Source organism: Eumetopias jubatus, unplaced genomic scaffold (assembly GCF_037043125.1).
Source record: "Eumetopias jubatus isolate StellerSeaLion01/CBP00866 unplaced genomic scaffold, mEumJub1_p1.0 scaffold_9, whole genome shotgun sequence".
Classification (NCBI taxonomy): domain Eukaryota; kingdom Metazoa; phylum Chordata; class Mammalia; order Carnivora; family Otariidae; genus Eumetopias; species Eumetopias jubatus.
Genome location: NW_028274815.1, coordinates 118,069,497 through 118,094,475, shown reverse-complemented (window position 1 = coordinate 118,094,475; position 24,979 = coordinate 118,069,497). Strand labels below are relative to the sequence as shown.

Genomic DNA, 24,979 nt, shown 5'->3' with positions numbered 1-24,979 from the left:
AGGCCCAACATGGGTCCTGAACTCAGAACCCCAAGATCAAGAGTCACATGCTACACTGACTGAGCCAGGCAGATGTCCCCACAAATTAAGTCTTAATAGATTTTTAAAAAGATATAAGTCATACAAATATCTCCTCTGAACACAGCAGGATGAAGTTAGAAATCAATTTAACAAAAGGAAAACGGGAAAACTCAAAAAACTGTGTAAATTAAACAATAAACAATACACTTATTTATTTTTAGAGGGTGGAGGGAGAGGGGGAGGGAGGAGAGGGAGAGAGAAAGTTTTTTTTTTTTAAGATTTTACTTATTTATTTGACAGAGAGACACACAGCGAGAGAGGGAACACAAGCAGGGGGAGAGGGAGAGGGAGAAGCAGGCCTCCCGCGGAGCAGGGAGCCCGATGCGGGGCTCGATCCCAGGACCCTGGGATCATGACCTGAGCCAAAGGCAGATGTTTAACAACTGAGCCACCCAGGCGCCCCAGAGAGAGAAAGTCTTAAGCAGCAGGCTCCATGCCCAGTTCAGAGCCTGATGCAGGGCTTGATCTCATGACCCTTAGATCATGACCTGAGCCAAAATAAAGAGTTGGATGCTTAACTGACTGAGCCACGCAGGCACCACCCCCCACCTTTTTTTTAGAGAGGGAGAGAGAGAGAGAACAATATACCTTTAAACAACCAATGGGTCAAAGAAGAAAGGAAATTAGAAAATACTGAGAGATGAAAGAAAATAAAACATACCCAAACTTACGAAAAACAACAAAAGTGGTGCTAAGGGGGAAATTTATGGCTATAAAATATACGTTAAAAACTTATGAAAGATCTCAAATCAACAATCTAACTTTACAACTTAAGGAACCAGAAAAGAAGAACAAAATAAACCCAAAGCCAGCAGAAAGAAGAAAACAAGAAGGATTACAGCAGAGATAAATAGAGACTAGAAAAACAATAGAGAAAAATTAATGAAACAAAAAGATCAGAACTGACAAACCTTTCAGCTAGATGGACTAAGAGAAAAAACGAATACAAAAATCAGAAATGGAAGTGGAGGCATTTACTACCAATTCTACAGGAATGAAAAGATTGTAAGGATACTAGAACAGTTACATACCAATACACTGGGTAACTGGGATGAAATGGACAAATTCCTAGAAACACAAAACCTGCCAGACTAAATCATGAAAAAACAGAAAATCGGAATAGATCTTTATCTAGTAAGGAGACTGAATCAGTACTCAAAATCTCCCAATAAAGAAAAGTCCTAGATCTGATGGCTTCATTGGTGAATTTTACCAAAGTTTTAAAGAACTAATCACTAATCTTCAAACTTTTCAAAAACTGAAGAGCAGGAAACACTTCCTAACTCATTCTCTGAGGCTCCATTACCCTGAAACCAAAGCCAGATGAAGACACTGCAAGAAAAGAAAGCTACAGACCAGTATCTCTATGAATGTCAACACAAAAATCCTCAAGAAAATACTAGCAAATACAACTCATTGGCACATTAAAAGGGTTACATATCATGACCAAGTGGGATTTATTCCTGGAATGGAAGGATGATTCAACATGAAAATCAATCAGTGTACTACTATGCCACATCGACAGAATGAGGAAAACAACCACACGATCATCTCAATTCGTACAGAAAAAGCACCTGACAAAATCCAACACCTTTTCATGAGAAAAACACTCAACAAACTAGGAATAGAAGGAAACTGCCTCAACATAATAGAAGCCATCTATGAAAAACCCACAGTGAGCATCATACTCAATGATGAAAGTCTGAAAGTGTTTCCTCTAAGACCAGAGATATGGCAAGGATGCCTACTATTACCACGTCTGTTCAACAGTACTGGAAGGTCTAGCCAGAGCAGTTAGGCAAGGAAAAGAAAAGACATCCAAATTGGAAAGGAAGAAGTAAAATGATCTGTTTACAGATATGATATTCTATGTAGAAAACTCCAAAGATTACACATGCACGCACACACACAGAACTATTATGTGAATTCAGCAAAGCAGCAGGATACAAAGCTAACAAAAATGAGTTGCATTTCTATATGCTAAGGATGAATAAGCTGAAAAGGAAATAACAATTCCATTTACAATAGCATCAAATAGTATAAAATATTTAAGAATTAACCAAGGAGGAGAAAGGCTTGTACAATGGAAACTACAAAGCACTGCTGAATGAAATCAAAGAAGACGCAATAAACAGAAGTACATCCCCCTGTTTAAGACTTAATATTGTTAAAATATCAATACTACCCAAAGCCATCTACAGATTGAATACAGTCCCTTTCAAAAATCCCAACAGTGTGTTTTTGCAAAAATAGAAAAACCCATCCTAAAAGTCATATGCAATCTCAGGGGACCCCAAATACGCAAAACAATCTTGAAAAAGAACAAAATGGGAGGACTCCTACATCGTGATTTCAAAACCTACTACAAAGCCACAGAAATCAAAACAGTGTGATGTTGGCATAAAGACATAGATCAATGGAATAAAATAGCCCTGAAATAAACCCTTGCATATACGGTCAAATGATTTTTGACAAGGGTACCAAGACAAATGGGAAAGGATGGTCCTTTCAACAGATGGGGCTGGGAAAACTGGACATCCACATGCAAAACTTAGACCCACCTAATGCCATCTACAAAAATTAACTCAAAATGGATCAAGGACCTGAATGTAAGACCTTTTTACAACAGTAAAACTCTTAGAAGAAAAAACAGAAAAGCTTCAGGACATTGGATTTTTTTTTTTTTTTTTTAAGATTTTATTTATTTATTTCACAGAGACAAGCAAGAGAGGGAACAGAAGCAGGGGGAGTGGGCGAGGGAGAAGCAGGCTTCCTGTGGAGCGGGGAGCCCGATGCGGGGCTCGATCCCAGGACCCTGGGATCATGACCTGAGCTGAAGGCAGACGCTTAATGACTGAGCCACCCAGGCGCCCCAAGACATTGGATTTGTAATGATTTCTTGGCTATGACATGAAAAGCATAGGTAACAAAAGAAAAAACAAACTGGACTTCATGAAAATGTAAAATTTTGTGCATTACAAAAGTCATCTACAGAGTAAAAAGATAACCCTCAAAATGGGAGAAAATATTGCAAGTCATATATCTGGGTAAGGAATTAATATTTAGAATATATATAGATATCTCTTAAAACTCAATAACAAAAAAGCAAACAACCTGACTTAAAAATGGGCAAAGGACCTCCATAGACATTTCTTGAAGGAAGACATATGAACGGCCAACAAGCACATGAAGACATGCTCAGAATCACTAATCCTTAGGGAAATGTGAGTCAAATCTATAATAAGATACCACCTCACACCCATTAGGATGGCTACTCTGAAAGAAAATGGGAAACAAGTGTTGGCAAGAACATGGAGAAACTGGAATCCTTGAGCACTGCTGGTGGGAGTGTAAAATGATACAGTGACTGTGAAAAACACTGGTGGTTCCTCAAAAAACTAAAAACAGAATTACCATACGATCCTGCAGTTCCACTTCTGGGTATAAATCCAAAAGGACCGAAAGACAAGGACTTGAAGAGGTATTTGTACGCCCACGTTCACAGCAGCATTACTCACAGCGGCTGAAACGTGGAAGCGATCCAAATGTCTATTGACAGATGAAAGGACAAGCAAATGTGGTGTACACACACAATGGAGTGTTGTTCGGTCATAAAAAGGAATGGTGTTCTGAGATATGCCATAACATGGAAGAACTTTGAGGACGTTAATGCCAAACCAATCACAAAAAGGTAAATACTGTGTGAAGTACCTTTTATGAGGTACTTGGAGTAGCTGGAACATAAAGACAAAGTATAATAATGGGTGCCCGGGGCTGGGGAGGAAGGGAGAATGAGGGGTTATTGGTTAATGGGTAGAGTTTCAGTTTTACAAGATAAAAAGTTTATGGGGATGGATGGTGGTGACAGCTGTACAACAATATGAATGTATTTAATACCACTGAAAACATTTTAAAAACGGTTAAGATACAGGGCGCCTGGGTGGCTCAGTTGGTTAAGTATCCGACTGTTGATTTCAGCTCCAGTCATGATCTTGGGGTTGTGAGATGGAGCCCTGTGTTGGACTCTGCTCAGTGGGGAGTCTGCTTGAGATTCTCTCTCTCCCTCTGCCCCTTCCCCTGCATCCCCTCTAAGTAAACAGGTAAATCTTAAAAACAAAACAAAACCAGTTAAGATGTTACATTTTGCCACAGTAAAAAATTCAAAAAAAAAATCAAGGGTGTAAAAGATTGATATGAACCTATCAAATTTAAAAGTTAGTGATTAAAGGGGCGCCTGGGTGGCTCAGTTGGTTAAGCGACTGCCTTCGGCTCAGGTCATGATCCTGGAGTCCCGGGATCGAGTCCCGCATCGGGCTCCCTGCTCAGCAGGGAGTCTGCTTCTCCCTCTGACCCTCCCCCTCTCATGTGCGCTCTCTCTCTCTCTCATTCTCTCTCTCTCAAATAAATAAAATCTTTAAAAAAAAGTTAGTGATTAAAAAAGTCATTCATTTTATTTATTTTTTTAAGATTTATTTTTTTTGAGACAGAGTGAGTGTGCACATGTCCACGCAAGGGGAGGGGCAGAGAGGGAAGGAGAGGTACAAGCAGACTTTTGCTGAGCACAGAGCCTGATGCAGGGCTCAATCTCACAACCCTGAGATCCTGACCTGAGCTGAAATCAAGAGTTGGTCGCTTAACTGACTGAGCCACCCAGGTGCCCCAATTTTTTTTTTAAAGATTCTATTTTTAAGCAATCTCTACACCCAGTGTGGGGCTCAAACTCAAAACCCCAAGATCAAGAGTTGCATGCTCTACCGACTGAGCCAGCCAGGTGCCCCACAAAATCATTAATTTTTCTTTTTAAAGATTTTATTTATTTATTCGTCAGAGAGGGAGAGCGAGCACAAGCAGGGAGAGTGGCAGGCAGAGGGAGAGGGAGAAGCAGACTCCCCACTGAGCAAGGAGCCCGATGCGGGGCTCGATCCCAGGACCCCAGGATCATGACCTGAGCCGAAGGCAAATGCTTAACCAATTGAGCCACCCAGGCATCCCCAAAATCATTAATTTTAAAACACAAGCGATAGTGGCGCCTGGGTGGCTCAGTCGTTAAGCGGCTGCCTTCGGCTCAGGTCATGATCCTGGGATGGAGCCCCACATCGGGCTCCCTGCTCCGCGGAAAGCCTGCTTCTCCCTCTCCCACCCCTGCTGCTTGTGTTCCTTCTCTCTGTCTCTGTCAAATAAATAAATAAAATCTTAAAAAAAAAAAACCACACACGCGATAGTATCAGAGAAAATATTGACCCCTAGAGTAACAAGATTCTTCTCTGAAGATTTTGTAGGACTGCCAAGAAAGAGTACTGGCATTTAAAGGTCTTTCCCTAAGGAAAGGGCCAGTTTGTCACCCTCCAGCAGGATGTCCTTAAACTTAGATGGGCAATAAAACCACTTTAATGTTAGCAGTACCTGTCACTTTGGCACCAATAGAAATCACAGAAAATTTCATATCACATTACAGCTGTCACAGTTATCTTGAAATAATGTTTACTGTCATCACTACTTGGAAATTATAGTAATTAGACTCACTGCTAGATTGTGTTAATGTCTTAACAAAAAAGTATACATTTTGATGACTCTATTAATATAATTGGTTTCCTTTGTTATTGTGATATAATTTCTACTATATGTGATTTAAAGCCAATTTTTTGAGGTATCCACAAAAACCTACCTTTCAACAAGCCCTGCCCACACAGAGCTGCCAGTTTCTCAGTGCCTTGATGTTTTTATCCTAATTTTAATTTTTTAAAAAGATTTTATTCATTTATTTGACAGAGAGAGCACCAGCAGGGGGAGCGGCAGGCAGAGGAAGAAGGAGAAGCAAGCTCCCCACTGAGCAAGGAGCCCAATGTGGGGCTTGATCCCAGATGCTGGGATCATGACCTGAGGCAAAGGCAGACACTTAACCAACTGAGCCACCCAGGCACCCCCCTAATTTTAATTTTTATTAAATTACTATATGTTCACAACTTTAAAAATAAGTAAAAGCACAGCAGTGAAAGAAAACTAGATAGTTTAGCCCTACCATGTACAGGGGCACCTCAGTGGCTCAGTCAGTTAAGTGTCTGCCTTGGGCTCAGGTCATGATCTCGGGGTCCTGAGATTGAGCCCCGCGTTGCATTGCATCAGCCTCCCTGCTCATTGGGGAGTCTGTTTCTCCCTCTCCCTCTGCCCCTCCCCTGCTCGTGCTCTCTCTTGCGCATACTCTCTCTCTTCTCTCAAATGAATAAATAAAATCTTTTAAAAAAATAAAAAAACTACCGTGTATCAAATGATACTATCAAGAAAATGAAAGGGCAACTTATAGAATGGAGAAAGTATTTGCAAATCACATATTTAATAAGGGTCCATTATTCAAAACATATAAAGAACTCTTGCAACTCAACAACAAAAAGACAACCCAGTTAACAAATGGACAAGGGGTGCCTTGGTGGCTCAGATCGTTGAGCGTCTGCCTTCCACTCAGGTCATGACCCTGGGATTGAGTCCCTCATCAGGCTTCCTGTTCAGTGGGGAGCCTGCTTCTCCCTCTCCCTCTGCCGCTCCCCCTGCTCGTGCTCTCTCCCTCTCTTCTCTCCCTGTCAAATAAATAAAATCTTAAAAAAAAAAAACAAAACTGGCTTCGTCCATGTTTTAAAAAAAAATCATGAAAAAGGAACAGAGGAAGGACGACCTCTTATATGGATGGCCATAGTAAACATTTGATGGACAGAGTTTGGAGATAAAGTAAAAAAAAACCTCCCAATCTCCACAGATTTCTCCAACAAAAATGTAAAAATAGCCAACAGGTATATGCAAAGATGCTTGACATTATTAGCCATCTTGGAGATGCAAATTAAAACCACAAGGAGATACTACTTCATGTCCACTAGGATGGCTAGATTCAAAAAGACCAATAATTGCAAGCATTGGTGAAGATGTGGAGAAATGAGAATCCTCATATTCCACTGGTGGGAATGTTAAATGGTGCAGCCACTGTGGACAATTGTTTGGCACGTTCCTCAGAGCGTTAAACACAGAGTTACCATATGATCCAGCACTTTTACTCCTAGGCATGTATCCAAAAGAAATGAACATAATACACACACACACACACACACACACACACACACACACGTGTTCAACAGCAGTGTTACCGATACTAGTGAAGTATACCCATAACAGCAGAAGGAAGGACGTGCTCATAGACGCTACAACTTGGATGGACCTTGGGAACATTACGCAAAATGAAAGAAGCCAGACACAAAAGACCACCATTTGTATAAGTATCCAGAATAGCAGAGATGGAATTCATGGTTGCTAAGAGCTGAGGAGGAGGGGGGAATGAGGAGCGACTACTAATAGTTACAGGGTTTCTTTTTGGAGCGTTGAAAATGAAATCAGTAGTGAGGGTTGAACAACACTGTGAGCTTGAACAACACTGTGAGTGTACTAGCTGCCACTGAACGGTACACACTTTAAAAGGGTGAATTTCATGGCATGTGAATCAGATCAATAAAGCTGTTACAGCGTGAAAAAAAGGAAAGAAAAAGAAAGGCTTCCAGAAAGACAACTGAAAGATAGAAGGAAGAAAAGATGAGAGGCTGAGGCTCCAGCCGGCAGGTCCCACATCTGAGCAATGGGGATCTCGGAAAGAGAACAGAACAAATGCAAGTGAGGAAATTATTTTTAAAAGTAAATGCGAGGCAGAGCACCTGGGTGGCTCAGTCGGTTAAACATCTGCCTTTAGCTCAGGTCATGATCCCAGGGTCCTGAGATTGAGTCCCGCGTCGGGCTCCCTGCTCAGCGGGGAGCCTGCTTCTCCCTCTCCCACTCCCCCTGCTTGTGCTCTCACTTGTACTCTCCCTCAAATCAGTAAATAAAATCTTTAAAAGAAAGTTAATGCAAGGCTATTTGTCAGAAACAAAAGACCTGCGTCTCCACCTAGAAAGGGCCTATCCGCTGCTAGCACACGAACAAAGCCCTACGCGGCATGGCACTGCGGAATTCACAAGAGAGGTCAAGTGAGGAGCCTAACAGCTTCTGCCAATAAAAAACCACAAAGGCCTGAGAGGTGGAATGCATCAAACTTTCCAGTACAAGTAAAGGAAGCTAAACACAATATAGCCTTGAAGATTCTGAGGGGAAATGATTTTCAACTTTATGTTTATAGGTGTGTTTGTGTGTGTGTATATATATAGGTTACAGATGTAGGTTATGTATAATGTATACACCTATAAACTTACACATTTACATATATAATTTATTATTTTCAACTTTACACCCAGCCCAACCATGCGAGGTCTGAATAAAGATACGCAGTTTCCAAAAATTTATCTTGAACTGAAGGTGTGTGGCAGCAAAATGAGGGACGACAGCCAAGAAAGCAGAAGGCCACTGGTCTGGAAAGCGGGGTGTCCACCATGGGACAGTGGCCAAGGGCAGTCCCAGGTGATGGAAAGGGAAGTCTCTGGACAGCAGCCAGGCAGCAGGCCGAGAGAGTAATCCGGCCAGATGAGAAGAGAGAACGAGAGGGCACCAGGAAAAATATGAAATCATGAGGTTATCTGATACGTGTGCAGATCTGGGAAATAACACAGATGCAGGCTGGCAGATCTGGTGGAACGTGTGAGATAGTAACAAGAGCTTAGAAAACGGGTATAAAAAAGATGAGGCAATCATTCATTTTAGGAAAAATAAAATGTGGAAAAGGAAATGAAATCACCATACAGTATTAGGCTCTGCAGTGAACAGTATTTCCATGCTCACGGTGCTCAGAACTACTGGTGGTATTTAACCCCAAATGGTGACGTCCCACATGGAGGGTGGGACAGGAGGCAGACGTGACAGAGCTAACTGCTCATCTCTTGGAGCAGGAAATCAATACATGATGATGAATTTGAGAGGAAATAAAATACCAGAACGCACAGCTGCCAAGAGCTGCAAGCAGGGAAGGTGGGGGCCGGGTAGTGGGCTACCTGGTTCCTGTTTGAAGGCTTTCATTGCCTTCTCTGGGCCTTGCCTCCATTCTGACTTGTTAAATACTCTCACTGTGGAAAGTTCTTATGACTGTTCTCTGCGCAGCAGCATGTGACATCAAAGCTGGGACACCTGCCTAAAGGTCCGTGGATACGGACCCATCCAAGGGGGCTCTCCTCAGGCCCCATGCCATCTGGGGTCAGTGGGATGCTGGCTCCATCCCTTCTGGATACTCTGGAGACCTGTCCTTCCTGCATGTTCTCTGGAGAGGGCCCTCACTGAGACTGAGGATGAGCTGTGGCCCCTGGGGCCGTGGCCTGGAGGTTATCAACCACCTGTGAATCTAGGCTCCCCGCGTAATTTTAGCTCTTTCTGGGACTCATTTCTCAAGGGAATTTTTTGAAATGGGCACGGTACAGATAGTAACAGAAGTGGCGGAGTAGCTGGCTTCTGTGTCATCTGTTCACAGTTCCTCACACCCTGCTGAGGCCTGAGGTTAGATCCCTGGGGCTGGGCATATGGTAGGTGCTCAGTAAGGAGCTGCTGAAGGCATAAGTATGGTACCAGCTGTCTCCATGTCAGCCACTTCTTCGGGCCCTGCCACGCATGGCCACCTTCCATCCTCACAAACGCTCACACAGTTGGAGGGCAGGAGTATCTACCTCTCTGTTACACAGAACAAACTGAGGCTGGGAGGCACGTGACTATGGTCGCTTCACGAGGAAGGGAAGAGCAGCATCCCCGCCCAGGTGTGGCTGAGCCCACACAGCCTGTGCCCCCAGCAGCTGCTGCCATAAATCCTTCCCGGAGAAAGGTTAGGTTAGGTAGAGAGATGGCAGAAAGAAGGGAAACAGGAGGTGAGCTCACAGCCGACTCCAGCAGGGAACCTGAGGCACGAGCCGGGCCCCCTTCTCTCCAGCCCGGAGGCCGTCCCTGCGGCACTCACCTTCTTCGGAGAGGTTGTTCTCTTTGGTCTCCTTGTCCATCTGGCAGCACCAGCCCTCCAGCCGCTCCGTTTCTGCCTGCAGGAGCTTCAGGAACCAGAAGCCGTCCCGGCGGCAGGCGCCCGGCTGCACTGGCTCTGCCGGGGAGCTGGAGGAGGTCTCGAGCCAGGGGTCGGGTGGGGGCAGCGAGGATGCCTCTAGGGCAGGGTCGCTGTTGTCTCCATAGGAGAGGTTGCGCTTGATCTGGGCAATCTTGGGGGCCTGCCGAGGGCCGGCATCGATGCTGATGGAGTTGGGGTGTGGGGTACAGTCCGGGAGGCTCCTCTCAGATGACTTACAGCTTGAGTCATTGGCATCCTGGGTATCTGAGTCGGTGTCCCGTCGGGAGGACATGCTGTGAGAAGGGGCGCTGCTTCTAGGGGGTGGGAGGGGGGGGGTGAAGTGGGGCGGGGACAGGAAAAGGTGAGTCACCAGGAGGGCCAGGGACCAGAGGCCACCCCAACCCGGACACACGGGAGACAGAGAAACGGATGCATCGTCTGCTCACCATGCGCCTGAAGCGGGTCCCACAGCCCCCCGTCTCATTCTCTGCTCAGCCCTTGCCCCACCCGTCCGCGCCCACACGCGCACGCGCACACACACACATGGACAAGGTCATAAGGTTGCCTGTTTACTGCAGTGGGGCCAGGAAGCCCACCAACATCGGGGTGCTGGGCCATGTCTCTGCTGGCCTCGGCCCCCTGAGGGCTTATTAATCTCGCAGAGCAAGCGCTCACTGGCCCACCCACCTGCCTGCCCAGCCTCCCATGCCTGGGCCACTGCCCAAACCCCAAACCCAGCTTGGTTATTAGAAATCCAGCAAGGAGAAGTGGGTTAGGGAGAGCAGGAGGAGAAGGCGCAGGAGAGGTGAGAGCAGAGGGAGGGAGAGGAGGGGGAGAAGCAGCCACCACCTCTGTGCGACTTACCGCCAGTCGTCCTCTACCTGAACCCCGATGGACTGGAATTTGGTAGCGGGACTGGGCTCCTCTTTTGGCACTGGCTGAATGCAGTCAACCTTATTGAAGGACAACGACAGCAACGCACGGAGACAAAGACAAAAATAAAAAACAAACACCACACTTGCTGCTGAAATTCACATTAGTGGGACGACGCAGAAGGACAGACAGACACAAGGCATGCGGACACTGCACATGGGCCCGAGGCCGGACCCAGTGAAGCCGGGCACTGCTCATTCGCGCGGAGGCGGGCGGGCAGGTGGGCGGGAAGGGGGGATGGAGTGGAGATGACTGGCTTTCCCTACTCTGAGGAGGGTGCCATCACATCGATTGCTTTGGGTCCGTTGTCCTCCGAGAGGTGGGAACCGTTCCTTCTAGTCCTCTCCTTTACACGCATCAGAGAAGAAAAAAAAAGAAGGACGACGAGAGAGAAAGAAAACACACACACACACACACAAAGCCACAGCCGTTATCTGGTGTAGTCGAAGCTGGGGGCTGTCTCGAGGCAAGGATGGCTCCCCCAACACTGCCGCTGAAGGGCAGGCTGGAGGCGCTTGTCTCAGGGCCAAACCTTGGACAGCAGTTCTGGATTTGGAAACTGCCCCAAGGTGATACAGTGAAGCCCCAGGACACTCTGGGATGCCGTCCCTGGGCCTGGATGGCCGAGGTGACCTTCAGCCGTGGGTGGGCCTGGGGAGCAGTAGGAAGGACCAGGGCCAGCTAACTCAAAAGCTAGCACTTTTCCTACACTCCTGTGAAGTGGAAAGAAACCCGGCAGCAGTCATGCCCTTCCGTCACTGCTCATGAATGAGAGAGAACCCACACCTGACCTAGGGCTTGAGGTACCAAGGGGTGGGATGAGGGTTGTCAGAGCATCCCTGGAAATTGGGGACTCCCAGTCCCTTGTCTTCACAGATGTGGAAGGGGGGCTGCAAGGCTTTCTGGGGCAGAGGCTGGGCGCCAGGCTCCTCGCCATGGGGACGCAGCTGCATTTCTCCTGCAACAAGAGTTCACTTGGGAAGTGCAGCATCACGGATTTCAAAGAGCCGTGACAAGAGCTCGGCACAGGGGTGGGGGTGAATCCCAGGAAGGGGAAAGCCCAGGATGGTCCCAAGAGCTAGGATCCTCAACCCCATGTGAATTTCTAGATGAAAGGAACCAACGGTGAGCCTAGGTCAGATCTTCTGAAAAGACAGGAGCCTCTGGTTTGGCCAAGGAGAGGGTGGGGCTGCCCAAACCATGACCCTCAGTGGTCAAGGCCAAGAGACTAGGCTATTCTGATGTCCCTAAGAATCCCTCTTGGAGCAGCTTCACAGGGCGGGGGCTGGACTCCTTAAGGAGGAGCCCAGAAACCATTAGTCTCCCAGACAACTCTGTTCCTGTATTTGTGGGGAAACTCAAGCCCCAAGTTGCCTCTTAGGGGGAAAATAATTCAGGCCAGTGCAAGAAATTGGCTAGTGAGCCTTCTGTGGTCAGAGCCATGTGGTCTTCCTCGTGTCTCAAGTTCCTCGGGCATTCTAGCACTCTGCCATCCACTCGGCCACATCCGGTTGCTCAGGGGCGGCTGGGGAAATGGGGAGCCCTTGCAGCCCTAAGCCACAACACACACCAGCTTGACCTCCCTGAGGGCTCCACCTTCCCCAAGCTCAAGGCTCACCGCAGCTGCCCTCCCTTCCTCCCTGCCCTGAGTGTGGTCCGCTTTAGTCTGAGGTCTGGCCAGAGCAGGGAGAGTCCTCTCACTCTGGACTCAGAGCAACTCTTGACTCCTGTGACGCAGGGCTCCAGGTGCCCCAGCTCGGCTGCCAGAAAACAGATTACTGCTGTCTGGTGCATGCAGGAGGCGCAGTGAAGCAGGGGAGGGGAGGCTGGTGTGCCCTGTCCCACCGCGTGCTGCGGCCATGGGTGGATAGTGAGTTTGGCTTCTAGGAGGGTCTGCTGGCTTTGGCCACTCGGTCCCAGGGAAATATCTGCCTGGATCCTTTCCCGTGGAGGGAGGCATCGGGACCAGCATCACACTTCTCAATTTGACATGGGCCTGGTGCCTCGAGCCACCTACCTGTCCCCAGGGCCCGAGGGGGCTCTGGGTAAAGTTTCCCTCAAGTAACCCCCATGGCTCAAGGGCTCTGAGTCCCGGGCCCCAGGCCCATCGGCGTCTAGGCTCCATGCTGCTCCCGCCGCCAAGCGGGGCTGTGGCCTCCGCACCCGAGCTGACCTTGGATTAGAGAACTGTTAGGCCAGTCCCACCTCCCACGAGTCGGCTGGCAGGGCAAAGGGTAGAGTGGACAGACAGACGGTGGACAGGTGAACAGTGGACAGGAGATGGCTGGCTGAGTGTAACTACATTCACTGGGACAGCCCATTGGAGGAGCAGGGCCACATGCCCACAGCTGCAGACTGCCAAAGGAGTGGGCGAATGCAAGGAAGGCGTGGCTATGCATGGAATTTGGTTTGGCCACTTGGAGCCAACCCCCCCCCCAAATACAGACAAACCACTTTGCCCCAGAGCCCGTGTGGGCCTCCACCAGATGTAATTACACACAGGTAGGTGCAGAGTGGGCTGAGGACGTAAGAGTGTGAAAGGGACCCCTACTTGTATTCCTATAGATGACAGTTTCCTTTTGGGGATGGCCTCAGGGTGGGATTCAGAGCTGGTCAGCGTCCCTTGTTCACTCTTCAGAGCTGCATGTTTTGGGGGTGGCTCAGGAGCCTCAGGGGCTGGGGTGACTCCGCCCCGTGTCACACTGGGCGGTCGAGTACTGCTGTCCAGGCTGTCCGATGAGTTGCTCAGGCCCGACTGGCTTGTCACCTCACTCTTGTGGTCCTGGCTGTCCAGGTAGGTGTCCTGGGCAGACTCAGTACTGCTCTGGACCGTGACAGAGATGAAGGGCTTTGACGTGGTACGTGGAGGGACTGGTGGTGGGGTCTTCTTATACGCCACTAGGCATGATGAACCTGCAGAGAGGGGAGAGGAGAACAGGGAGAAGGTAAGGTCCCAACCCTCGCGAAACCCTTCCAGGTTCGAGAACCCACCTGACAGGCCCTAGCTCTGGCCTCAGCTGTTCCCTCAAGGAGGATTTCTGGAGCAGGAGAGTGGGGGGGAGCTGACAGCAATGACCAAGACAGACAGACACAGGCCCTGCCTACCCTCCTACTAGCCCAAGGCCAAGTCTAGCTGGGGATGCCAACATGGACTAAAGACATCCTCCACCTCGTAGTCCCATACAAAGGTATTTTCCAGCTGGGACATGGGCTAGATGATAAAGTTCATGGTGCCACAGGCTGTGACAGAGCCTGACCCAGTGCGAGGGGAGACAGTGACAGCAGAGTAGAGCGCAAGAATGCTAAGCAATGTTAACCTTGCTTCCTAAAGCTCACTGAGAGACCTACTGCTCCCCCTGGACTTTTCCTCCTCTACCTTCCCTCTGCTTGGACGCGCCCTCTCGGTTTGGTCAAAGGCCAACACCTCCTTCAGGGTCCAGCTAACCCTACCCCCATCTTGCTATCCCCTGCCCAAGTTATGTGGAAACCCCATACACCAGTCGGCCTCCCTCAAGACTCCACCGTACCTGGTCCAATTCCCCACTCTCCCCATGATTCAGGGAACCAGGACCTACCATGGGTGGGAGTTGGGGTCATCTCTGAATTCCAGATGTAATTAACGCATCTGGCCTGGGGCTGGCCCACAGCAGGGGCACAGAACGCTGAAGACCCACAGCTGGCCTCTTATTAAATGCCCAACTTTTTGTCTGAAACAGAAGGTGCTGTTCAAACAGCAGTCGCCACTTGCTGTGAGGGGCTGGGTCAGACCTGACAGCTTTTCTCAGCATCTTAATTCCAAATGCCCTTTCCCCCATGAGGATTAAAACAAACCTCTACCTGAGTGACTTTAAGCTCTGCCTTCAAGGGGCTACTGATCAGGGTGATGCTGATGGCCCAGCGGAAACCCACAAAACCAGGCCCGGTGCCGCAGGGGCCACCAGCAAGGCACAGCAGAATCCGTCCACCGCTGTGAGAATCACTACCCAGCCCTATCAGAATGGCTAAATTACAAAACAGTGACAACACTTAAGTGCTGGTGGGGATGTGGGGAAACGGAATCACTCATACATTGCTGCTGGGAATGCGAGATGGTACCACCACCCTGGAAAATGGTTTGGCAGTTTCTTTCTTTTGAAGATTTTATTTATTTTTAAGAATCTCTATTACTTAGGGGCTCTCAAACTCACAACCCGGAGATCAAGAGTCACACGCTCTACTGACTGAGCCAGCCAGGAGCCCCTCGGCAGTTTCCTTTAAAGCTAAATATGCACTAATCATACAATCCAGCAATTGCACTCTTGGGCATTTACTTATCCCACAGAAATGGGGACATATTCACAAAAGAACTCCTACATGAGTGTTCATGGTAGCTTTATCTGTCCTAGCCAAAAACTAGAAACAACCTAGATGCGCTTCAGTGACTGGTTTGACAACCTGTGGCACATCCAGACTGGAATACTACTGAGCAATAAAAAGGAACCAGCTACTGATATAAGCAACAACTTGGATGAATCGCAAGTGAATTATGCCAAGTGAAAAAAAGCAATCTCAAAAAGGTACATACTATTCAGCATGACTACAAGAGATGGGAAGCAGATTATTGGTTGGTGGGGAGACGAAGGGGAGAGGGTGATGCAGAGGCTGGGAGGGACATGGGTGTGGCTATAAAAGGGTGGCAAGGATTCTCCGTGTGCTAAGAAGTGGGGACAGGCGGTGGACACATGAACGCACACAGCACTGGACACAAAGCGAGTAAAGGGAAAATGGTGGAGTCTGAGTGAGACCGGCTGGCTGGTATCTACGTCAATATTCTGGTTATGATATTATATTAGTTTTACAAGATTATACCATTGAGGGAAACTGGGAAAAGAGTAGATCGGATCCTCTTATTATTTCTTAAAACTGTATGTACATTGCAATTACCTAAAAATAAAAAATTTAATTTAAAAAGCCCTTCCATCAGTCGGTTCATCCGACAAATGGGTTAGGCCAGGCCCTGTATAGACTCCAGGAAAGCTAGGAGTCTCATCAGCAGAGAATCGGTCATGAAAGGAGTGCTTGAACGGTAACAGAGGCCACAGTGGAAGAGCCTGGGAGCCGGGCCTCAAGTCTGAGTCTGGAGGTGACGAAGAGCTCTGGGAGCTCTGAGCCAGGAGCACTCAGTTCCCATTCTGCTCAGAATTTCCCAGTCCTGCTGAGGTCTTGAGGGAGGGATCCGTCCAGACACACTCTCAGCCTGAGAAGGGCGGCCCATGGGCAGAAGAAGACAGGCAGGGCAGGGAGGAGGTGGGGCTGTGGTCAACAGGAGCATGACCCTTCCATGCACTGCCTGACGGGAGAAGGGATGGGCCTGCTCGGGGAAGAGGGGCTCCTGTGTTCAGCTGGCCATGAGGCACAGGCTCAGCCCCAAGCTGGGTCATTCACTGAGCTGTACTCAGCAGCTTTATGGCTTTGTAATTTAAACCTCATAGTGACCCTGTGAGGCGGGGACAGGATTGTGCCCACTTTACAGATGGGGCATGTGAGGTTCAGAAAGGTCAGATAACTTACCCAGAGCTGCTCACAGCAAGTGGCAACCAGCATCCGTTCAGCTGCGCAGCCTCTCTCACTCTGCTAACCCAGCTTTAGGCCCCTCCCTGCTAGGACGGGGCTGCACTGATCACTGTGCCCCGCAGTATCCTGCTAGATTCTGGAGCCCGTCTGCTGGGGGCATGCCCAAGCTGAGATCGGACTGCTGGAGGAGGAAGGGCCTAGACTAAAGGCAGAGGCCCTGGCAATTACTCATGGAAGTCTCTGGCCCACTCTGGACTTTCCAGTACCCCCATCTGTTCAGTGGGTGGGGAGGAGTTCTAACCCAGGTGGTAGCACACCATATTCACACGGCCCTTGACACTCAAAGCATTTTCCTATTGGTTCTCATTCAAGGATAGGAGAGATTCCTGCTCTAAATCCCTTCTCTCCACTGCCTGAAATTCTACCATTTGAGAGTCATTCCTTTGATGGTAAGGAGCCAGACAAGCCGGAGTTCAGATCCCAGCTCTGTCTTATACTAATTTGGTAGCCACAGGAAGGGATTACAGAGGCTACATCACAGAGAGTAAGGCTCAGGCCCAGGGCTGACATGGCTCCTACTAGTTTCTGGTACAGAGTGAGCCAGACCTGGAGTGGCGGTGGGGGGTGGTGAGCTACCCTTGGGGTCACTGGTCAGAGAGGCTGGGCTGGTTCTCTGACCAACCCTGGGGAAGTTTTCCTGCACAAGCTAGACATTAAGAGCAGTTTGCTGAAGCCAATGGCCAACAGCACCCAGCAGAGCAAGAACTGGGTTCTAAGCCTGGCTGAGGCTGTGGGACTCATCACGGTCCTTGTCCCCATCTGTGGGGTGGTGCTATCACTGGCCTAAAGGAGCTAGTGTGTGCAGTGACCTATGCGGAAGAGGTATCCCCGTCAGGAGACAGTGGGGGTGCCCAGAAAGAAGACTAACCCTCCAGCCTCTCGCTCAGGGTTGTCCAGGTCCAGAGTCCTGCTGACACACGCTCAGAGGGAAAGTGAACTAGCAAGGGGCCAGGCCACATGGCTAAGATGTGATAAGAGGAAAGGTGAAGTTATCTAGGATTTTCTGTCTCCTGGGGCACAAGTCACAGCCAGATAAGTGGTGTGACTAAGAGGGAGGATTTCAGGGCCTTGGGGGGCTCCCTGGGTGGCAGGCATCCCTCAGCTCTGAGCACTGTCTATCCCCAGGGCAGGAGGATGAAAAACAGGCCCAGGACTGGACACTCCGGCCATTCTGTGTTCCTTGCCCCCACTGCCCTTCTTCCCAGCGTGGGGCTATTACACACGCTGCTCCTTCTACCTGGAAAGTCCCCACTCCTCACGCTTCCAGTGTCCCTTCTTCAGAGAGGTCTCCTCTGACTGCCCTCTACTCTACTCAGCCAGCATCTCTGTCAGAGCCCCTGTCACATTTGTCATCCGCTCATTTAGGCATTTATTTGTTGATGGTTATAGGCTTGGGGCTGTTGGGGGGAACTCTGTCTGTCTTGGCACAGCAGGTCATATCCCAGGCCCAGGGTACTACCTCAGGCTTTTCAGAAAGCTCTCAATAATATTTGTCGAATGAGAAAATGAACCTCATCCCTGCTATAAAAACCCGTTAGTTGCCCCAAGTCAAGATCATGTAGCTTTAGCGAAGGCTCCCAACACTGGAGTATGTAAGCTTCTTGTCTCCTCTCCTACTGGGAGCCCTTTCTAAAGCCTGGTTCCAACTGACCACCCATCTCTGCAGCTTCATCTCCTGTCCTCCCACCCCCTTAGCACGGCCCTTCCAACTTCAGAGAACCGAATGTACGCTTTTCCAAACACACCACACTCTGCATGCACCCAAGCCTTTGCACATGCACTTGGCCTACCAGAATCCCTTTGCGGGTCCTTCAGCCAGTCCCTCCGCCCCAAGCTCTTGCTGGCCCAGGCAGTCTGCCCCTCTCATTTCTCTGTGGATCAACTGGAACACTCAGGGCTATGGCCGTGCCCGACTGTGTGTCCCATGCATGTCACCAGCCCAGGACCCAGCCCAGGATCCAGCACAATCATCATTTGCCAGTTAAACTTTAAAGGGGCACAAGTGCCCCCAGAGACCCAAGGTGTTGGACCTGGCAAGCACTGCATCCTCCAGGATGGGACTGTGGCCCTCCCTGCCCAGGGGAGACATTCTTTGTGCCACAATTTATTATAACAACATGACACGTGGGTCCAACTTTTTTGTCCATTCACTCTGGAAAACTTTCAGATTTGCCTAGGAAGCTAGAGAGTGAACATGCCTCCAGCTGAGCCACAGCAGTGTGCACCCGGAGGCCCTCCCGCCCCCCGCCCACCCCAGGAGCTGCATGCTTCCCTGCCCCCATCTCGGCCCAGCCAGTCTGTCAAGCCCAGGCTCATACAGGAGCCGGTTGTGCAAGGCCTCCTCCGTGCAGTCTGCCCCCGGCCCCAGACATCCAGCCCAGCCTCCCTGCCCTACAGCACACAAGTCCTTGCTTCTTCTAAGTAGAAGCTCCCTTTGTCTCATTTCTGCCTTCTGCTTCAAGATCTTATCCAGCAAACTCTATAGGTCAGAATGAATTTATTTCTGCATTTTTTTTTTTAAGTCAACGTGTAACAAGATGACCAAATAGAGCTTTAGACACTCAGCAGACTGGATGTGACTCCGTCTCCCCAGAGATACAGACGCAGCCACCCCGGGCAGGCAGCCCCCTACAAGTGCCTTGGAGGCCCAGCATGGCCCTCCTGCCGCTGGCAACCGGGGGCCCAAGCTTGGCGGGGGAGCTGAAGAAGAGGCCTAGACTCCTGAAGAACAGCGGGTGCAGGGGGCCCCAGACAGCGTGGGAGCCACTGCAGCGGGCCTGACAAGAGGCCGTGGGGCCCACGTCCAGCCCCGTGAGGACAGACAGCGCTGGCCTCAGAGCCAGAGCTGCCTTAACTCCCTTTGCTGGCCCTGCCAGGCTGAGGAAAGGGCTTGTCAGAGGAAGGGCTGAGGGCCTATGGGATCCCTGCCCTCTCTCACCAGTGAGCAACCTGTCAAATGACGCAGCTCAACGGGGCAGCCCATTTGGGTGCTATGGGAAAAACAGCTCAAGGCTTCCACCTACCAGCCTCAAAGGCCTCCCTTCATCCCTCTGTTTCTTCTCCCGAAACAGGGGAAGTTGGGAAGTAATCCCGAGCAGCAAGGTCAGGATCAGAGACAGACTGCCCTCTCAGAGCCACATTCCTGCTGAGCCCACGTGACCCCACGGTCCCACTGTGTCGGTCTGGAAGCTACCTCCTTCGCTGTGCCTTCAGAGCTCGCAACGTCAAACTTTAATTCCAAACTCCAGCGAGAGCGCCTGGCAGCACCTCTTACCCCAACGTCCTCCTGGGAAGCCTCCACCACTCCCCAGGACCAGGTGCTTCCTAACTGCCTCTCCCATCCATTCCTTGTCCCCTTGATCTAGAGCCAGCCTCCCCTAGAACACCCAGACTGCTTCTCCCTGGCCCCCAACCTCCTGTGCTGCCTTTCCAGTCCCTCCTCCACCTTGGTCGGCCACTTGAGAAATGCAACCACATCATGGCTTAGTCTGAAACCTTTCCATGGTGCCACAACTCACCCAGTGGACTTAGAACAAACCTTTCAGTGGGGGCCTTCAGGGCCTCCAGAAACGACACCTGCCTTGGACCCCAATGTGCATAGGAGCCAAGAGGTCACAAACGTGGCACACTGGGGAAGACAAAGCAACAAAGCTCAGGGAGCCCCGGCCCCATTCATGGAGTCCGGTCCAGAAACCAGGATGCGCTCCCGTTCGTAGTGTTCCGATGCCAACAGTGGCCCTTACCGAGCACTGGCTGGGCCAGGCCTGAGCAGGGGCTTCATACACAGTCAGTCCCCATGACTCGGGACTCTCTATCCGAATTCACCTATTTGATAACATTTGTTTGTAACTCCGAAACCAACACTCACGGGGTTTTTGTGGTCACTGCCAGATACGCACAGGGAAGCGGAGCCACCCACCCAGTGCACACTTTCTTAGCTAAGCTTGAACAAGGGGACACCCTGCCTTGTTTCAGCTCTCCTACTGTAAACCAGTGTGCTTTTCCTGGTCTATTTAGGAGTATGTTTTTCACATTTTTATTCTTTCTGTTGGTGATTTCTCCATAGCACTGAAGGCAGTGACATGCCTATGGAGAAAATAGGTATCCAACAAGCCTTGTGCAGGCATGAGTCATAGCGCTACTGGCCAATTCAATGTTAATAAACCATCAGTATATTATTTTTAAACAGAAAGACACAGAAAACAAGGTTATGTATTGATTAGTTGGTGGAAATGAGACCAACGTCTTGCAGGGCCTCGATTTCCCCCAGGAGCCATGATTCAGAACGCATTCACTAATTCAGTGTTTGTCACACTTCATGAATGTAACTACTGCAAATAAGGAGAATGGATTGCACTCCAGCCAACTGAATCCTTAAAATGGGTGCATGCGAGGTAGGTCTGCCACTGTTCCAGTTTACAGATGAGGCTCAGAGGGGCGGAACAACGCCCTAGCTCACCTCCCAGAGAGGCAGTGTTGGGGCTGGGACTTAAACCTGGGCTGCCGGAAGGCTACTACCCTATGCCTCCCACCCACTGCATCAAGGGTGCTGCCTCCACATGACCCTTGGGCACATCAATGATTTCACCCAGAAAATGGGGTGTGATACCCAATATGCCCTGAGTAGGAGCCAAAGAGATGACAGATTGGAAGCTTTATAATCCTGGGCGGGGCCCCTGCAACTACTATTACCATGGTTTCTGGATCAAGGAGAGAGTGATCACCTCCTGGAGACCCAAGTCACCCAGTGGCAAGGAAACGTGGGGCTTTCACGTGAAGGGATCCTCTGTGAGCAAGGCATGGCTTGGCCAAGTAGGACTGAGGTAATGCTGCCGGTGAAGGGAAGACAGGGACCGAGGCAAGGAGGCCTGAGGGCTGTGTCCTTGGCTTCCTGGGGCTGTCAGGAACAGAGGCATCTTCTTCCTACCTGCAGTATCCCTCATAAAGTCCCTCCCAACTGGCCTACAGTCAGAGGGTTTTATAGCACCAGACCTGACAGCAGCTGGAGGGCAGATCACCTATCTTAATAGCCCAGTGCACCAGGCAGCTCCACGTGAAGTGCCAAGGCCATCTCAAGCTGAGAGTGTCCAGAATGAATCTGAATCCCTTCCTCCCCCACAATGGCCTTGCTCTCAGAGAGCGGGGACCTCATGCACTCAGTTACACACTCCAGAAGCCTGGGAATGCCCCCGCTTCCCATCCACCTCCATCTGCCCCTCCCCCACAAAAGCACATTTTATAGAGACTGGCTTCTACCCCCACCAGCCTGGTCTAGGTTGCCACTTTCTGTCCTCTGGCCTTTCTGCTTTGTCAGTGGCCCAACCCACTCACAACCACTCTCCCAACAGCAGCCTGAGGAATCTTTTTAAAGTACAAAATGGACTACTTCCTTCCCTTTCTAAAGCCTTCAAAGGCTCCCCACTCCATGAAGAATAAAAGGCACACTGCTCATTTTGGCCTACAATAAGATCTGGCCCCCCTGTCCCCCCACCTCCAGCCTCGGTTCCTATACCTTCTCCTTGCTCATTCTGTTCTAGCTGCACTAGCCTCTTTGCTGTTCTCAAACATTCTGAGCACGTGCCCACCTCAGGGCCGCTGAACCTGTGAAATGATCCCCACCCTCATCTTTGCATGTCTACTCCTTCCCATCCTGATCTGTCTCTGCTCAGGAGTCAGGTCCTCGATAGGACCTCTCTGACCACCCTGTTTCATTCATGCATTCATCAACTTACTGGTTTACTTGTCTTCTGTCGTTCTCCTACCAGAAAGGGATCCTGAGTATCTAATACAGGTTCCTGAGGGTGGAGACCCTCAATATCTTGTATAATTACAACGCTTTTCCAGCACCAGGCCAATACATGGCTGGGTTCTGTAAATACTGAATAAATGAACAGCCCCCTATTTGACAGTTAGGCAAACTGAGGCTCAAGGAAGCAAAATGATCAACTCCTGAGTCTGAGTTGGAATCCAATGCCCAGGGCCAGGGCTTTGAGCTCCTTTTAGGTCAGTCCCAAAACACACACGCATGCATGCACACATGCAGGCACACTACAGGGACACAGTCTGGTGGGATGTAAAGCCTTGAGCAACACTGCTTGAGGTTGGGTAACAAGGCTGTGGGAATGAGAGCTCAATAAACCCTAAGGAATGGGTGTCAGAAATTGTTTGAAAATAACCATTCCTAAAAGTTGGCAGAGAGAGAAAGTAAACAGTGCTTCCAGCAACATTTTCCAGGCCAGGCGTATCACAAGTTCAGATTTAAAAGGATCATTACTGAATGAGTCCTGCCCAGGTGCTACTTCATTCCAGACATAGGCCTGGGAGGGGAGATAATTATCACTGATGTTTTACAGATGAGGGAGCAGGCTTTTCAAGTGGCAGTATAGAAAAGCTCTGTTCTATGAGGCCAAGGTGCCAGGTTCTAAACTCAACACTGGACGTGGTGGGCCAGTGTCCCTTGCACAGGACCTGATCCTTTCTGGGCCTTAGTTTCCCCAGCTGTAAACTAAGCAGACTGGCCTTGAATGGGGGTCACAAGTTCAAATGTCTATAGGAGACTGGTTATCTAACCCCTCTGGGTCCACAGCTGCCATGTGGAGACCGGGTGACAGAAGTCAGAAATCTGGACTTAAAAAAAAAAATAATAAAACCCTTATGTTTTTAAATGGAATGAGTTCAGTCAAAGTTTTAAAAAACACCGTGCAGGTACCTGCCTGCCACCTAACGTGGCACATAGATTGTGACTGCTGGAGCAGCAGTCCTCAGACCTCCTTGCTTTTTCTGGAGCTCTAGCCCCTCTTCCCCTGCTCCTTCTCCCCCTGCTCTGTCTGCAAGACCCTCCCCCTTGGAAAGGCAGGACACCCTTGGGAACCTTGAAATTAAGGCAGCCAGGAGGTACTTCTGACGGTGGCTCAGGTCTGGCTGGGTGAAAGCAGAGAAAGCCCCTTCTGGTCGGCAGGCCAGGTCTGGCTTTAGGTTCTTGGCACCAGGGCACAGGTGGGGAGAGAGTACAGGGTCCGGAGTGCAGATGGCCAACCCCCTTCATGGGCCTGGAGCAGTTGTTTGAGAGGGCCCCGCTTGGTTGCCCCCTGCCCCGGGGACAGCTGCTCCTGCTCCTCAGAAGCATGGTTTACACCCCAGCTGGGGCAAGGGTGTGCGAGGGTTCTGTCCTGACACGTTCAGGCCAGAGGGGCAGAGGAAAGGTTACACAATGCCCTCCGGATGGACCCAGAGTTCAGCTCAGCTGGGTTTCCAGGACGGGAAGCAGTGGGTCGGGAGACTTCACAAGCTCCAGGGTGCCTCCCCTGGCTGAGGGTGGCCCTGAGCTGGCCTAGCATGGAGCACTTTAAGGGTTTCAGCTTACTACCTCTTTACCAGGCTGACCGTTCCAGTTTCAAAGAGGAAGAAAGTGAAGCACAGAGAGAAGTGAGCAACCCAAGGTCACACAGCCAGTGAGGACCACTGCTCCAGCAGTCACAGATCTATGTGCCACATCAGGTGGCAGGCAGGTCTCTGCAACCCAAGGTCGCACAGTGGAAAAGCCCGGATCTGAGCTCAGCCTTTTTGATCCCAGAACCAGTGCTTGTAGCTACTACTGCACCATGATACCCATGGCTGGAGTCTGGTGCCACCCAGCAGCACCTGGCTGAGATCTCGGCCAGGCCAGTTCCCCAGGCACGACCTAGACGGGCTTCTGCTCCTGGGGCCCTCAAGCAGGGTCTGATGATTTCCTGAGTAAGTTAGAAGGTGGCAGCCTCTGGCTCTGCTGGCCAGAGGCCTGGTGCCCCCTAGACCAGAACCCTAGCACATGGAAGGAAAAGGTGGCCCCCCCCACCCCCACCTGTGACCACTGCTGCCCACTGCCCTTCCTCAGGCCCTTCTCCTCCAGGTGTGTGGTCCCAGACACTCTGGCCCTCTCACCAGAAACACCAGAACCCTTGACATGGGTTCCCCAGTTACCCAGGATTTCCCCAGCTTGGCTATCACTACAGCTTCAAAGTAAAGCCCAGAGACGTCACACAGCTGGTTGAAGGGGTGCTGGGATTAGGAGCTTCCAAATTCCAGAGTCCTAGGAGATAATAATGCCCGTAATTTTCAAACCAGGTTTTGAGGGCCCCCAGGGGGGAAATGAGGAAGGCCTTTTTGACTCCCATTTTTTCTCCATATGGAATTCCCACACAGTACTCCGAGACCCACCACATGACTTCAGCCTCCTCATAGAACAAAGGAAGAAACTGAGGATCAGAAAGGCACATGTGCTGAGGATCAAGTGGCAGAGCAGGGGCCTCTGCCTGGGGCTCTAAGTGTGGGTGTGTCCCTCTTCTCCCCAGACTGAGAAAGGAAGATGCCTTCAGG

General features: G+C 50.0%; 1 protein-coding gene across 4 annotated transcripts in view; it reads right to left on the bottom strand.

Annotated features, from left to right (window-relative positions):
* DLGAP4 (DLG associated protein 4) overlaps positions 1-24,979 on the bottom strand; it is an 82,396-nt gene that overhangs the window by 18,143 nt on the left and 39,274 nt on the right. For 2 of the 4 annotated variants that reach the window (XM_028118783.2, XM_028118785.2), the window contains 3 exons: positions 13,563-13,924; positions 10,943-11,031; positions 9,980-10,392 (listed from right to left, as the gene is read on the bottom strand). In XM_028118783.2, the coding sequence (XP_027974584.1) occupies positions 9,980-10,392; positions 10,943-11,031; positions 13,563-13,924 (864 nt within the window). Of the gene's footprint in view, positions 1-9,979; positions 10,393-10,942; positions 11,032-11,277; positions 11,358-13,562; positions 13,925-24,979 lie in introns of those variants that run through there. The other 2 variants (XM_028118784.2, XM_028118789.2) reach the window with 2 other exon arrangements.